At 45.8% G+C, this 16,555-nt stretch overlaps 1 protein-coding gene across 17 annotated transcripts in view; it reads left to right on the forward strand.

The window, feature by feature from the left end:
• NEDD4L (NEDD4 like E3 ubiquitin protein ligase) overlaps positions 1-16,555 on the forward strand; it is a 346,987-nt gene that overhangs the window by 264,771 nt on the left and 65,661 nt on the right. For all 17 annotated transcript variants that reach the window (XM_023242040.2, XM_023242041.2, XM_023242042.2 and 14 more), the window contains 4 exons: positions 6,091-6,152; positions 6,336-6,438; positions 8,138-8,304; positions 15,870-16,002. In XM_023242040.2, coding sequence (XP_023097808.1) covers positions 6,091-6,152; positions 6,336-6,438; positions 8,138-8,304; positions 15,870-16,002 — 465 coding nt within the window. The remainder of the gene's footprint in view (positions 1-6,090; positions 6,153-6,335; positions 6,439-8,137; positions 8,305-15,869; positions 16,003-16,555) is intronic.

Raw genomic sequence — 16,555 nt, forward strand, 5'->3', positions numbered from 1 at the left:
TCCGCATGTAGCCTAGCATTGTCACCTGTTACAGTAGCCACGTGGTAGTTGAGCATTTGAACGGTGGCCGATGTGACTAAGCCGAATTTAGAATGTTCTTTCACGTTCTTTCATGTTAATGAATTAAAATTGAAAAAGCCTCATGTGGCAAGTGGCACCATATTGGGGGCACATGTGAAGGTGAGACCGTGTTCCCTGGCTTGGGTAAAAAATAATTTATGAGGGGCGCCTGGGTGGCGCAGTCGGTTAAGCGTCCGACTTCAGCCAGGTCACGATCTCGCGGTCCGTGAGTTCGAGCCCCGCGTCGGGCTCTGGGCTGATGGCTCAGAGCCTGGAGCCTGTTTCCGATTCTGTGTCTCCCTCTCTCTCTGCCCCTCCCCCGTTCATGCTGTCTCTCTCTGTCCCAAAAAAAATAAATGTTGAAAAAAAAAAAATTAAAAAAAAAATAATTTATGATTCCAGATTCCCATTGCCTCAGATACTAATTCTGGCTATTAGAGGGATTCCTAAACCCCCACCAGATTTAGTTAGTGATTTTTCATTCAGCCATCTCCCCCTACCTGAGGCATGCATCTGTGTTCTATGCATCTGATACACCAAGATCATTTCATTTAGGTAATAAGAAAAAGCCCAAATGTTTAAAATCCTAGAAATTGAAGAGAGTGTTTGTTTTTTAAGTCTGTATTAGCAGAATACCTAATAGCATATATCTTCATGCTGATATATATGTATATCTCATGTATATAGATAATTATCACACACACATGCCCATTTGTTTATTTTAAGGCATTTTATTTTATTTTTGTTTAATGTTTATTTTTGAGAGAGCGAGCATGAGCGGGGGAAGGGCAGAGAAGGAGAGAGACCCAGAATCCGAAGCAGGCTCCAGGCTCTGAGCTGTCAGCACAGAATCCATTTCAGGGCTCGAATCCACGAACAGAGAGATCGTGACCTGAGCCGAAGTCGGACACTTAACCCTCTGAGCCACCCAAGAGACTCCTATTTTAGGGCATTTTAAACAAGAGTGGGGCTTTATCTTATTGCCTCAAGATATCACGAACCTTTATTCCTTAAAAAAAAAAAAAAAAAAATCTGTCTTGATTATGGTCTAAGAAATTATTGCCTTAATTTTTGAATGAAGCTCTTTTCTAAATCAGGAGCTTCATGGAGAAGATCCCAGACAGCAGAACCAAACTTAGAATAATCTCTCATGATGGTTAACAAATGATTTTTGATCATTTAAATCCTGTTTCACGTATGTTTGAACAATAAATATTTTAGACCCATTAATTGATCTTTGCTAAAGAACCTTCTTCCCTTGCCGAATGAAATTCTAGAGGCATGTTGGGTTCATTGCCAGTGGATGTTGGGGTTTGCAGTGTAAAATCGTGCTTTCAGGATCTCAGGAGTGGCTTGCCTAAGTCGTCCTCACCTGCAGCTGTAAATGCTCAGACCCCAGGAAGACTGGAGGGTCAGAGCAACCCTACCTCTCAGCGGACAGGTTTAGGAACCCACCCTCCCAGGGGTGCACGGCGTAACTGACAAGCACCTTGGCATCTCGGATCCGGCACGTGTGGGCCCTGCTGGGCCCCATGGGCTGTGGCGAGGGGCTGAGTTGGAGCTCCGCCAGGGTGACAAACGAAGGAGGCAGTCGGAACAGAGGCGGGGCGGGGAGGGTTGTGTGAGGCCAGGTGCCCTGCGCGTCAGAGTCGCTACCTCGCTTATCCAGCACAGTGGCCAGAGGAGGCCAGTGTCCGCTCCGTCATTGTCCCCTCAACAGGAAAGAGTGAGGAGTAGTCGTGTGAAAGAAAACAGGCTTCCTCTCCCCGTTCTGATGATGGGTGCCTCCGTGCTTCACACTCCTCAAATGCTTCCAGAAGAAAGCAAGTCAGTTGAGACTTGTGATGCACTTTCATCCTCGGCCCTCAGAGTCCAAGGTCGTGGGAGTTCAGGACGGTAGGGCCCTCTACTTCCTTTGTTCCCATTCCGGATTTGCCACTCACCTTTAATATTTCTCGTCCTCCTCATTTATTTTTGAGAACAGGAGTGCGGGCAGGAAGGAGAGGAAGCAGGGGAGAATAAACAAGGTTGGTAGTGCCGCCTTGTGTGCAGATCCGAGAATTAAGAAAACATAAATCCGTATTCACAGAAGTCTCCAAAGGTCGGGCTTTAAAAGAGCTCTCCAGAACCGTTGACTTGGACGTGGGAGACAGGCCGGTCGCCTTGACAACCTTAATGAGTTAGTAATCTTTCCCGGGCCTCTGTGTTGTCACCTGTAGAAGGAGGGCATGCGCACGCGTGACCCCAGGTTTCCATCCAGCTCCGTGAGACCACGTCGTCGCAGCTGCTCCGCGGCTCACTCAGCAGAGGTGCCGGCGACCGCGATGACTGTGTGTCACCTGGTGGGCTGGGGTGGTGGGGCTTGCTGGAGGTGCGTGGGGTTGGCGAGACACTGCAGTTGAGGGAGGTCATTGTTGGCCTGCCTGCCTGACATCTGTCCTCCCGGTGAGACAAAGCCGCCCTTTGTCCTGCTCTGGTTGGGGGGGGGGGGGGGGGGCACCAGCAGTAAATTTAACTGTAATTCTGCTTTTCTTGCCAATTTTTCTTGAGCTACCGTTTTTGTATCTGTTTGTTAAAGCCAGTGGGTAGTTGTCTAAAAGTTCATGACTTCTAAAAAAAAATTTTTTTTGACATGTATTTATTCTTGAGAGACAGACAGCATGAGCAGGGGAGGGGCAGAGAGAGAGGGAGGCACAGAATCGGAAGCAGGCTCCAGGCTCCGAGCTGTCAGCACAGAGCCCGATGCGGGGCTCGAACTCAAACCGTGAGATCATGACCTGGGCCGAAGTCGGACTCTCAACTGACCGAGCCACCCGGGCGCCCCAAAAGTTCGTGACTTTTAGGTTCAAGTTTTAGGACTTCAAATTTTACGACTTGCCTTTACTAATTATTTAGAGGCCAGCCATCTCCAAGACTTGTAGTAACGACAGAGGGACATTTTCTGGCAGCTGTTTGCCTGTTACGCCTGTGAAATTTTTCTTGACTCGTCTTTCAGTTGTATCTCCCCTGCCCTTTGAGCCCCAAGCCCACACATCCCCTTCAGCTACACAATCTCTGTATCCATGGGAAACACACTGGGGTAGAGAGAGCTATTTTAAAAGCATGAATTTCTCCTATTATAGTCAAGTGCTGCTCTAGGCAAGCACGGTAACTTTTGAATTTCCGTTTCTCTAGAGCGAAGCATTTTTCAGGGTGGTGGTTTTGTTTCTGGTGCCGCAGCGGTACCTGAAGGTAACTCAGATGATAAGTTTTTGTATTTTTGGCTTTTATGTATTTTATATTTATGGCTGGTAGAAGGGTAGTGATTCCCGCTCACATGTATAGAATTCAGCGTCCTAGAGCTTAGAGGGGCTTAAGAGACCATTTTGTCTACTCCCTATGTTTCACAGATGAGGGCATCTGAGCCCAGACAGGGAGGTAACTTGCCCAGTGATCACTAGGCTGGAGGCAGTGCTGGACCAGACTCTGGGTCTCCAGTACTGATGTGCGATGTGCTCAGGGGCCCGGGCGGGCGTTTGCAGGGGGCTCAGTCTAAGGCTTGGGTGCTCTTGGTGGTCACGTGCAGGTTTTGAGCCTAGGGTTTCGGCAAGGCTGTTTGCTTCCGTTTGCGCACAAAGCTGTTTCTCTCGCTCTATGTCTTAGTAACTACAGTTCTCCTGAAAGCAATTACTCCTTTTAAGATGAGAGTGCTGTGTATCCAAAAGATTTTCTTTGGGATGTTCAGTGCCCCCAGAACAGGGGGCAGTGGTGTCCACTTTGGCTAGTGATGCTGTCGGCATCAGCCCGTTTGAGATGCCGTTCTCCCAGTGCTGTCCTGGGGGTCTCCACTGGGCTTTTTTTCCAGCAAGTAGGATCAGGTAGGACCCTGTGTAATGCCAAGAAGAATCCTGCCCCTGTCTACAAGATCACCATCTTGTTCGCATGCAAGGGTTTCCACGGAGGTGAATTTCCATTTTTTATGCACTTGGCCACACAGCTGTGTCAGTAAGGAAGCCAGGACGCAGACCTAGGAGGCCTGCCTCTCGATCTGTGTGGTGGTTGTCATTTAAACCACACAGTGTGTGGGTGGGTCCATCATCAAAGGAGTCCTCTAGGCTCTGTGGTTTCCTCTGTTCACTCTCTTCCGTTCTCTGCGTCCCTTCGACTCCTCATGCCTGCTAAGCATCCCGTGGTTTTGCCCATGCCGAATTCCTCGGTTTGAACCACCCTTCCCCCCGATTCCCCACCTGTCCACACTTGCCCATTCATCTCGAATTTGGATACCATATCCGCAAACCACGTTGATCCCCAAGTGAGAATCAGTCGCTTTTGGGGGGGGGAATGTGATCTCCACATGTCCGTGAATTTGCTCTACCTTAGGTTCAAGTTACCGGTTGATATCGTGGCCCCTGCAGTACATCCTTGTAACTCTAAGGGAAGGTGCCATGTTGTAGCCTCACATCTTCCACGTGGGTTTTGTTCTAAAACTCTTTGTGGTTGAATAAATGAGAAAAGGAAGAAATGGAATAATATTCTTAATTAATACATTTTCCATGATAAGTGGTATGTATACATTTGGAAACATCTTTTTTTTAGAAAATGTTTCCAAAATGCCTAACTGTGTCGCCTTAAAGAGGACAGTCTAGAGAGAATATAATCGACTTCCTTCAGCAATGGTGGAATTTTCATGGTTTCAGTAGTTCATGGTAGATGGGACGAATTAATCAGCTGCTTGTACAAGTGCCTGCTTTGAGCCAGGCAATGTTCTTGGCACCAAGAATTTAATGGTGAGCAAATCCAAGCGTCTCGTCTCATGAGCTTAATTCTAGAAGTGGTGGATGACAAATCAGTAAGTAAGTAAATGACCGAGATAATGTCCGATAGTGAAAAGGGGGATGATAAAGCAGCATACTATGATAGAGGGTGGTAAGGGGGGGCTCATGTAGTAAGGATGATGCAGCGTCTGAGAGCGTGACCTGGGATCTCACACCTGGGTTCAGAGTGGAGCCAGCCGTGGCCGTTTGGAACCAGAGCTGTTTAGCAGAAGGACCTGCCGGGGCAGGATTGGATGTGATGGGCACCAGGACAGATGAGGCCAGGACAGAGAGACTGGCTCACAGTGAGGTAATGGGTAGTTGGGAGGCAGGGCATGTTTAATCTTGTACGGCCGTAGGAAAGCATTTTCAGTTTATTATAAGCAGAGGAGGAAGCCAGTGGAGTTTCAAGCCGGACGACGTAAAACCTGGGATGTTTCAAATATCGACGCACACACAACCCTCCAATATAGTACGTCAGTACATCTTACTATGGCGGTTTGTCTCCCTTGCCACCAAAGTCAGCGTTTTACATTGTTTTTAATTAAAGGGCCTGGATGTTTGGGATTTTTACTACATAAAGTGTTTAAAAATAAATGAAATAGTAACATTTTTCCAACTTTCTACTTGCTTTGACCAGCTAACCCTGCACAATAAAATGAGTACGGATTTCTTTTAAAAATAGCACAGTTACACTCCTAGCTTCATGGACGAGGCACCAGCAAGAGGCTGATTGATGGCGCTACCTGGAATGGTCTCTGGGGAGGAGATAATCTTTCAGTTATCTTAGGCTGATGACATGATATTTTCATGTTAAAAATAAAGTAAAATTGCCTTCACAGATATATTTTCCCGTTAACTCCATTGTTAGGTTTCTTGGATCACAGGGAACGAGAAGGTACCAGTGACCACTGGTTCTGAAATCAATCAGCAGTGAGATTGAGGCCTGCACCTTGTAGTTAGAAATTACACTCGGCAGTGACGACTATAATTTTGTCATTTGTCTAACGCTGGGGTTGGCTCCTGAAAGTGGGTGTTGATAGTGACATCTAGTGGATCTTGGGTAGATAAAGATGACCTCTAAAGTAATTACTTGTCTAGTACTGGGTGAAGACCCAACCCCGTTTTCACCCTTCCCACATTCTAGAACGTGAATGTGTGTGCTCTGTAATCCAGTTTGGTGTATCTAAAACACGAGACTATCAGGAGTTTTGAAACTTACTTTTTCTTCCTGTAGACCGAAGATCCGACCATGGAGCGACCCTATACATTTAAGGATTTTCTCCTTAGACCAAGAAGGTGAGGCTTTGGGGCGCAGGTGTCCTTCATGCTTCAGTCATTGGTTTTCTCTGAGGAAGATTTCGGCTTCTTTTCCCTTTGCATCTTTTGTAAAAAAAAAAAAAAAAAAAAAAAAAGTCATCGTAAATATGAAAGTTGTAACCAAGTCGTATCCTTTATAACCAATTTTCTTCCATCACGCAGTCATAAATCTCGAGTTAAGGGATTTTTGCGATTGAAAATGGCCTATATGCCAAAAAATGGAGGTCAAGATGAAGAAAACAGTGAGCAGAGAGAGGACATGGAGGTAAGTTGCAGAACTACAGGCCTCGGTCTGTTTCCCAGATCATATTAGTATCTTATTTAGGACCTAGCAGTTTAAGGACATAAAAGTGGGGAGAGCTTAACTATGAAAACACTTACTGAGTCCGTGCATCTGTGATCAACTACTGATGTGTTTGGCTTTGGTTAAAAAAAAAAAAAAAAAAAAAAAAGGTCAACTTCTCATTTTATGTTACAGCACCCATAACGGAAGAGGCTTCTCCTTATAAAACACCATACCCGTATTTCATTCATAGCCCCACCCCGATGAGAAATTGTGCACACATATTTCATTCTCCTCTTTCTTTGGACTTTCAGCTCGTTGTAAATTTCCTCACAGCACTTGGAATTGCTTCAAAGTGCATGAAATGGTTCAGAAAGTCTTTTCCAAGTTTTTTGTTTTTTTTTTTTTTTTTTTTAATGTGTTGGGCCCCCAGGTGATGTGTTAGGAAAAGCTCTCCTCTAGAAATACCGTTTGGGAAGTAGCTGTCCAGGGGAATTTTCTTTTTTTCCCCCTCCTGGCATAGCTGCCTTTAAACTCCTTAATCACATACCTACATCGTGGGTCCCAGTGCACCTTAGCGCACACTCCCGGCGGTGCTATTTTGTTAGATTCCCCTATCGTTCTGCAAATGGCCATTAACCAGGACGCCTCTGTGGCCAATTTCCACATCTGTTTGCAGCTGTCGCATATACATGGTACGTGAATTATGTGTTATGGGCAAGTTATCGGAACCCTCCGCAGGCCAAGTGGTCATATTTCCGGGCAGTGTTTCACTTGTGTGCCTTCATCCCTCTGCACGGGGAGGAGTTGAAGTGGGTGGTAGGGATGTACGAATGTGAAGATTTCATAAGCACATCGACAGATTTTTATCTCGAATCCAAGGAATTTTCTACACTCTTCTAGCTCTCCAACTGCACTAACCAGTGAATTACTCAATTTTCCAGTGACTTTACTAGGGGATGTCAGGAAGGAATACTTAATGCCTAAAATATGTGTGGCAAAAATGTCACTCTTAACTCTGGTACCATGAAGCCTGTTTCTGTGGTGGCCGCAAGTGGGGAGCGCCTAAGTGGAAAGCAACGTCCAGACTTCTTCGGTTCTCGCGATTGTACTCGATGCAGAATGAGAGCCTCGCCTGCTTCCATCGCTGTCCTCCCTGGGGAGCGATGGAGCCCGGGCCTCCTGGCCCCTCGTGCCGTGATCTCTCTTAGAACACACGTGCAGTATGGCTTGGCGCCCCAGCTCCCTTTTACCTTGTGGGGGTGTCCAAAAGACAACAGCTGTAACATGACCCATGTCGCTGGCATGGCTCTGTCCGGCCCTGGCGGCCTTCGGGTCAAAATAACAAACATGAGCATGAAAAGAGGCTAATGCGGCTTAACACAATAGACTGGACACACCCAAAGCTGGGTTGATCTGTACAGTGCGGTCAAGTTAGAAGGCAGCACAATTAATTGGTCATTGCTCTGAATTCTTTTTGATACTCTACTAGAATTGATTCTTTTTTTTTTTTTTTTTTTTTTGCCCTTTTTGGGAATTTCTTCCCACGTGGCATGTGAAGCCACCAAAAGAGCCAGGGTGCGAAGGAGCAAGGAAGAAGGACCCAGAGGACACTGCGTTTGTTTTTTCCTCGTGTGTGAAGGGCCCACCTCAACGGTCTTCATTTGCTTTTATTCCGCAGCATGGCTGGGAGGTCGTGGACTCGAATGACTCGGCCTCCCAGCACCAGGAGGAGCTTCCCCCGCCTCCACTGCCTCCCGGCTGGGAAGAGAAAGTGGACAATCTGGGTCGTACCTATTACGTCAACCACAACAACCGGACCACTCAGTGGCACCGACCAAGCTTAATGTGAGTACCGTGCCGTGGCTGGGGACGTGTCCGTGTACTTGGAGGTTGGACCGTGGCGGCTCTTGGGGGCAAGGTTGGGAACTCCGCCTCGCCTCAGAAAAACGTAGGATGTTTTGCCCTACATGCGGACACGTACAACAACAGGGTTACTCTTCATTTAGTTAAAGAGCACGAGAGCCCGTCGGAATTTGCACGATAAAGAAGCAGTTCTTTTCCCTGGATCAGGTTTGCCTATTTTAGGTATGAACTAATTCATTTTAGACAACGTGGATACACTCTTTTACATAGGTTCCTGACATACTGAAGTTATTTTCCCCACATTTATCTTACGTATGGCAGTTATATCACTTCCCTGGTCTTCAGCTTCCTCTCCTGACGAACCCAGATTGGAAAACGGCAAACAGATTGGCTGTGCAATCTTCTCTTCAGTTTTTGGCTTTTAGCCCCTTTAATTATTTAATTCGGAAACGCCACTTGTTTTTTTTCCCTCTTTGGGAAATCTATAAATCATCCCCGTGATCTAACTAGACGCCCATGGAAGGGTTGCAGACTCAGAATTAGTCATGACTGTGTATTCTAATCCCTCACCAGCGTCAGGGCCGTAGTGAAATGATTACTGTTTTGTTCATGCAACAATTTTGTATTCGATGGTAGAGGATAAACAGTAGTTAAACCTCAACTATGTTCGAAAAGGATTTGTAGCAGCTTGTTTCTAAATCATAGCATACGGCAAGACCTGAATCTATTAGCATACAGTAGAAGGCAAAACGAGTATTCAAAGAAGGAAAAGGGAAATTTGAGCTCCTAGCAGCCAAGATGAGGAGGGTAATTGTCAATGCATTACATCATTTTCAGTATGTAGTAAAAGCAAGTATATTGGATGAGGTCATTTTTTCTTTAACCCAGACTCTGAAAGAAATTTGCTCTCGATGGTTTTTTTTTTAATTTTTTTTTAACGTTTAATTATTTTTGAGACAGAGAGAGACAGAGCATGAATGGGGGTGGGGCGGAGAGAGAGGGGGACACAGAATCCAAAGCAGGCTCCAGGCTCCGAGCCATCAGCCCAGAGCCCAACGTGGGGCTCGAACTCACGGACCGCGAGATCATGACCTGAGCTGAAGTTGGACGCCCAACCGACTGAGCCACCCAGACGCCCATTTTTTAACGTTTATTTATTATCGAGAGAGAGAGAGAGAGAGAGAGAGAGAGAGAGAGAGAGAGACAGGAAGACACAGAATGTGAAGCAGGCTCCAGGCTCCGAGTTGTCAGCACAGAGCCTGACGCGGGGCTCGAACCCACAAACTGTGAGATCACGACCTGAGCCGAAGTTGGACGCTCAACCGACGGAGCCACCCAGGCGCCCCTCATGATGGTTTTTAAACAAGTGGTGTCAGCAGTGTGATGGGTGATAGTGTTGTCAATAATCCTTTAATCTTTGGAGGTTACAGAGAGATTCTGTTTATGACTGAGGGTGGGGGCGGTAGCCAAGAAATCTAGTCCAGGTTTTGAGTTGGAGAGAAAGCTTGTCTGATCTGCATCCGTGAATAACCGGTCCTTCCTAAGCCCCCAGGTGGGTTCCGTTGAAGCTCAGATGCACTTGGTCAGCTTTGGACCCGGCTCATTATTCACAGGACAGCGTAAATATCCACACATCCAGATGATCATGAACTCTTCTTTGTTGTAATTTTGTACCCCCCAGAGAAATCTAAATGGAAATGGTTTCGTTCTTTTATTTTTTATTTTATTTTCTACTGTTTTCCTTTGATTACTGAACATAGCTGTTGTGAAACCATTTGAACCCATTTGACTAGTCTTGGTATTTGTAAATGTTTAAAAAAAAAAAAAAAAACTTGGACCCTCTCCACACCCCCTGCCCCGCCGCCAGGTAACATTGGTTACTGTAAATGGTCAGGAGTCTTGAATCAAGAATCTTGGTGGCAATACCCTAAGCAAGGCACCATTATCTTCCTTTGCTAAACATTATTGAACACATAACACCCTGTGGGGATCAGTGTCCTACGACTGTAGCAAAGTGACCGCTAACAGCTCACAAAGAAAGAAATACTAATGGCCAGTGCATATATGGAAAAAAGTTCACCTTCATTAATAATCATGCAGACTGAAGTCTGTTATTTTGGGATAAATGGAAATACTTGCTTTTGTACCTCCCAGAGTTGTGAAACCCTAATGAGGAAACTTCTGAGAAAACACTTCATATTGTTTTTGTAAACACACTACCGTGGGGGCATTGGCCCAAAGAACTAACCCAAAACAAAAGAGATCATTTGTGCAGTGCTGGCTCATCAGTTGTCCAGAACGACATGGGAAAAATGCAGCCCTTAATCCAAGTTCAGGTTCACATGTAGTTTAGGGAGGGGTCAGTGGCATGACTGTCCCTATGAGTGAGGCAGCTATGCCAAAGAGGCTGAACCAGGAAGGACGTCGGCAGAGCTCAGGTGGGGCCCGGGGAGTGCCTCTTTTCCAGTGGGCATGGCTTCTAGAAATCCTGAGAAAAGTTAGATAAGGAAGAAGAATTAGTTTCCATAGTAACCTCTTCATCCCACCTGAACGGTCTTGAGAGTTCGAGGTTCTTTCTCCTTAACTTTATTTCGCCAAGTATTATGTTTTTTTCTTTTTTTTAATGTTTATTTTTTGAGAGAGACAGAGTGTGAATAGGGGAGGGGCAGAGAGAGAGGGAGACACAGAATCCCAAGCAGGCTCCAGGCTCTAAGCTGTCAGCACGGAGCCCGACTTGGGGCTCGAACTCATGAACTGTAAGATCATGACCTGAGCCGAAGTCGGATGCTCAACTGGTTGAGCCACCCAGGCGCCCCTAAAGTATTGCTTTGATTCAAACTTAATTATTTTCGTAATTCAGTTTTTACAGAATACTGCCACAATCTTTGGGAGGAAGTTGATATTAAGAAGTACCTGTTAGGGACACCTGGGTGGCTCAGCTGGTTAAGCACCCATCTCTTGATTTTGCCTCAGGTTGTGAGATCGAGCCCCGAGGCAGGCTCTGTGCTGCGTGTGGAGCCTGCTTAAGACTCTCTCTCTCCCCCTGTCCCTCCCTCGCCTCTCTTTCTCAAAAGTAAATAAATAATTTTTTTTTTAAAGCATCAAAAGGCTGTATCTGAGGAAATGAGACAGAGAAGTGATGGCCGTGTGCTGAAGGAAAGAATTAAGACTGTCCTTGTGACTCATGTGTTACCCAGTTCACTAGGCTTGTGCTCTAGACTTCAGCCCCCTGAATAACCTCACTGACAGTTCGTTGCCCTCCGGCTGTCCTTACAAGGTCCTTCTCCACCCTGTCCCTTGCCAGATTCCCCACCCACAGTCCTAAGCCTACGGTGTATTAAGTGGCTGGACCATTCACAGCTGCTTCCTGACTACTCTCTCTTCTTGGCCCCGTGGATGCCCCGATGCCCCCCCTGCCCAACCACCGAAACAAAACTAGAATGTCCCCTTTCTTGTGGCTGCCTCTACCTTCCTCTGGGAGAACCGCGCTTCTGTTCAGCTCTCAGTGAAGGACCTCTGCTTCCCCCGTGGTAGCAGGGAGCACGTAATACTCTGGCGGCCTGTGTGAGCAGGGACTATGTTCTCTCACTCACAGATCTACCCCTAGCGCCTGGCACAGAGTAGGAGCTCCGCAAAGTACCTTGTAACGGAATGAATGACTGCAAGTGAATCGCTTCTCAAAGCGATGATAGGCGCACGGTTTGGGGAACCGGCGAGCCTGGATACGGAACTGAAGGGTGGAAGGCTGACCACAGAGTGATCCCCGCACTCTCAAGTCTGAGGGCAGCTTTTTAAAGCACCCCTGATTTTAGAATTGTCCTGACCCTGTTTAAATGTAAACGGAAAGGTTTTTTACTCCATAACCCACAATTTTAAAAACATGGTGAAGGAACGGAATTAAGGCTGTAAATGAAGATGCGCTTTAGAGACTCAAACACTTAACTCTCTTACCTCTCTTGCAAAATACTTTGTACGTCTTCTGTCTTAGCAACAATTTAATCACATTTCAGTAACTGGGCTCATCGTCACATTAGTGTGTACTAATGTCCATAATGTAGGTGAATGTCAGTGATCTGACACACTGATCTTAATTGACACTGAACCTGACAAATTGATGGTTTATCCTGTCTTTAGCCACTTGCATATTGCCCGTGAAAATCAAGTGAAGGGGCGCCTGGATGGCTCAGTCAGTTGGGCATCCGACTTTGGCTCAGGTCATGATCTCACAGCTCGAGAGTTCAAGCCCCGTGTCGGGCTCTGTGCTGACAGCTGGGAGCCTGGAACCTGCTTCGGATTCTGTGTCTCCCTTGCTCTCTGTCCCTCCCCCGCTCATGCTCTGTGTCTCTGTTTCAAAAATAAATAAACATTAAAAAAATTTTTTTTTAAATCAAGTGAAGAGTATAGATAGATGAAATTAATGACTGAAGGAAATTAAGATAACTATTTCCTAAAATATTTTCTTGCCCCCAATAAAATAACTTTCTACTTTAATCTGTCAGCTCAGAAATATTTTTAAATGTTCATCTTCCCATTAGTGACTGTTTCTAGTTTCAGCTCATTCAGTTGCTTAATGACATGCAGGCCTCCCTTGTGTGACTATTTTCACTTCATCAGTGAAGACCATAAAAGCCCAGGGTTGGAATTTCAAAATCAGAGGTAACCTCCCTATGCTATTTAGTTGTGTCTGGTTCACACTGATTACTAATTATATGAGCATGTGGGATAAGGGAGATTTGCATAATTGATTTTAAATGTCCCTCCCCCACTTTTTAAAGTAAGTCCTTCCAGAATAAGGAATTTTATATACTTCTAAGGGATACAAAATGCAGACGTGGTAATAATAAAACCTGATTTCCCCTTAACCTTTTGGAAGTCCCTGGAACACTTCAAGTATGTATTAGGCCCTGGCACACAGCATGCAAACATTAGTCACTCAGCGTTGCCTGAATAAATGCTAACTGAATGTATGATATTTCAAGTGAAGATTTAAAATTCTGATGAAAGTCTTTCATAGATGTATATAAAATATTTTAAGGCCAGTCATTAGGAAGGGAAATTGCTTCCATCCTTAATAAAAAGGGAAAGGATGATGTCAAGTTTCCTTGGCCTTCTTAGACACTACTAAAATATTTTACATATTTCATAAAGAATTTCATTCTGGTCATTTTCCTCCTAACTATTTCTCTGTTCTGTAATAACTTAACTTTTCAGAATCGTTGTGTGCTGAAGAATTGAATGTCCTATAAAAATGACCTGTGGCGGGGCACCCGGGTGGCTCGGTCGGTTGAGCATACGACTTCCGCTCAGGTCATGATCTCACAGTTCGTGGGTTCGAGCCCCACCTCGGACTCTGGGCCGACAGCTCAGAGCCTGGAACCTACTTCGGATTCTGTGTCTCCCTTTCTTTCTGCCCCTCCCCCGCTCTCACGTTCTCTCTCTCTCTCTCTCTCTCTCTCTCTCTCAAAAATAAACAAACTTAAAAAAAATCAACAACAACAAAAAAGACCTGTGGCAACACAAAATCACAAATGAGACATTCCATTCTCTCACCTGTCCGACAAAGTGTCAGTTTCTATCATTTTGTTCCGGTGGTTTCAGAAAAGGATCAGTATCCTTCTGTGCCCCTTAGTGTTAATTGTTTTCTCTATAGCCATAGTTTTGTCAGTTTCTCTGAACGTATCTCAAGGTACTATTTTTTAGTCTAGTTATAGTTTAATAAAATTAGAAAATACGCAAGATTGTTATTTCTGTGAGAGTTCCAAAGTTTATGTATTAGGTACACAGATAATAGCAAAACTTCGCTGACTCAGATTTTAAGAAGTAGTTATCATTCTAATGTGGATTACATGGAAGCTAACCTGCGTTTACCAGAAGTTAAAAATGTAAAGGTGTTTATTGGAAATATTCAAACTGTCTCAGAAAGGGGCAATAAAGAGTACCCTATTTATTTGCACACAATGCTGCTAGTCACAAACTATTCACTATTACGGGGGCCAGCAGGCTTTCTGTTGGAGTGTAGCAGAAGTTTGAGAGATTAGAATGTTTTAAAACCCGTGTCTTAGGGGCGCCGGGGTGGCTCAGCCAGTTGAGCGTCCGACTTCAGCTCAGGTCATGATCTCACAGTCTGTGAGTTTGAGCCCCGCGTCGGTCTCTGTGCTGATGGCTCAGAGCCTGGAGCCTGCTTCCGATTCTGTGTCTCCCTCTCTCTCTGCCCCTTCCCTGCTCATGCTCTGTCTCTCTCTGTCTCAAAAATAAATAAAAACATTAAAAAAAATTTTTTTTTTAAAAACCCACGTTTTATAGGAAGAATCTATAAGGAGGGCCCTTGATTAATACTATGTTTTGATTAGTCTGAAATAACGTTTTCAAATATTTTGAAATGTTAACTTGCAGCATCATTTCTGTTAACCGAATATGGTGTCTTATTGAAAGAGTCTGATTTTTCTTCGCAAAACATTTTGACATTTAAACTTCGACTCTAAAAGCCGGCAAGTAGTATTTCTCCCAAAGGATGATTGCCTGTAATTTACTGCAGCAGTTTTCAAGATTGAATTGATGTTTTCAGATCCTGAATTAAGAGAGATACATGACACACACACACACACACACACACAGAAAAGTTGCTGTGTTCTTCACATCCCACTTGATTTGGGAAATGATCACTTGATGTCTGAGTGAATTTTTTACAGTGGTTTAATAGGGAGAAATACAGTGTCATCCTGAATGATCCTGAGATTCTGTCAAAATGAGATCTGCACAGCTAAAAAAAAAAACGTTAAAAAATTCATGTTGGGTCAGGAGCACTTCTCTCCAGATCCCCGCTTTGAGTTTGTACTATTTTCTGCTCCTTGGCCAATCGTTACCAAACTAAAGTTGCCGCCTCGTCATTGCTAGACTCCTAGAGGGGCCACCACTGACTGGCCCCAAGTCAGTCACCTGTCCTTTGAGAAGCCTGCCTTCTCACTAGAGCAAAAAGATGGAGGGCTGTGATTTCTTTCTTCTTCTTCTTCTTCTTCTTCTTTTTTTTTTTTTTTTTTTTTTTTTTTTTTTTTTTTTTTTTGAGAGAGAGCGAGCGAGCAGGGAAGGGGCAGAAAAAGAGGGACACGCAGAATCTGAAGGAGGCTCCAGGCTCTGAGCTGTCAGCCCAGAGCCTGACGTGAGGCTTGAACCCATGAACCGTGAGATCACGACCTGAGCCGAAGTCAGACTCTTACCGACTGAGCCCCCCCGGGCGCCCCAGAGGGCTATGATTTCTTAAACACCAAAGTACATTTTGTGCTATTTGCCTGAAATACTCAAAACGTTGTGACTGATGCATTTAAACGCGCTGTCTCCTTGACTGAGATGAACCCAGAACTATCCTCCAACCAGTTCGCGTTGGGCAAATTCGCACACGTAACGGCCAGCGAGTGGTCCGTGTCCGACGCGACGGCGGCCGCGTTTTAGTGGGTGGGAGGCTTCTGGCGAGCGCGGGACTGTGGCGGAAGGCGCCAGATACCCACACCAGCTGTCCCGTCTTCTCTCTCCCCCTCGCCCCATGCTCCCAGGGATGTGGCCTCCGAGTCGGACAGCAACATCAGGCAGATCAACCAGGAGGCCGCGCACCGACGCTTCCGCTCGCGCAGACACATCAGTGAGGACCTGGAGCCGGAGCCCAGCGAGGGCGGAGACGGCCCAGAGGTAAGACGTCCCCACGCACCCTCCGCCCGCCGCAGCTCCTCCTTCCCGTGGGCTCCACGTGGGTTCTGTGTCCTGATGCTTCCTCACGGTAAATGCCGTCTAAAAATTCAAGATGGTGGCCTCACAGCTAACTGACGACCGTTGGGATATCAATTTAGGAAGTGCATGGAAAAGTCAAGTTTGACGAATACGTGTACCCGTCTGTTACACAAGGGACTGACGTTATTTCTAGAACACATTGGAAATCTGAAGATATTTTCACCTTACGAGGGCGCCTGGGTGGCTCAGTCGGTTCGGTGTCCGACCGGCTCGGTTCGCGATCTCACGGCCCGTGAGTTCGAGCCCCGCGTCCGGCTCTGGGCTGATGGCCCGGAGCCTGGAGCCTGTTTCAGATTCTGTGTCTCCCTCTCTCACTGACGCTCCCCGATTCATGCTCTGTCTCTCTCTGTCTCGAGAATAAATAAACGTTAAAAAAAAAAAGAAAAGAAGATATTTTCACCTTATTATTTACCTGCCCCCAGAGTCTAACTGTATCTTAGGGAGTGGCAATGTG

Source organism: Felis catus, chromosome D3 (genome assembly GCF_018350175.1).
Source record: "Felis catus isolate Fca126 chromosome D3, F.catus_Fca126_mat1.0, whole genome shotgun sequence".
NCBI classification, from domain to species: Eukaryota; Metazoa; Chordata; class Mammalia; order Carnivora; family Felidae; genus Felis; species Felis catus.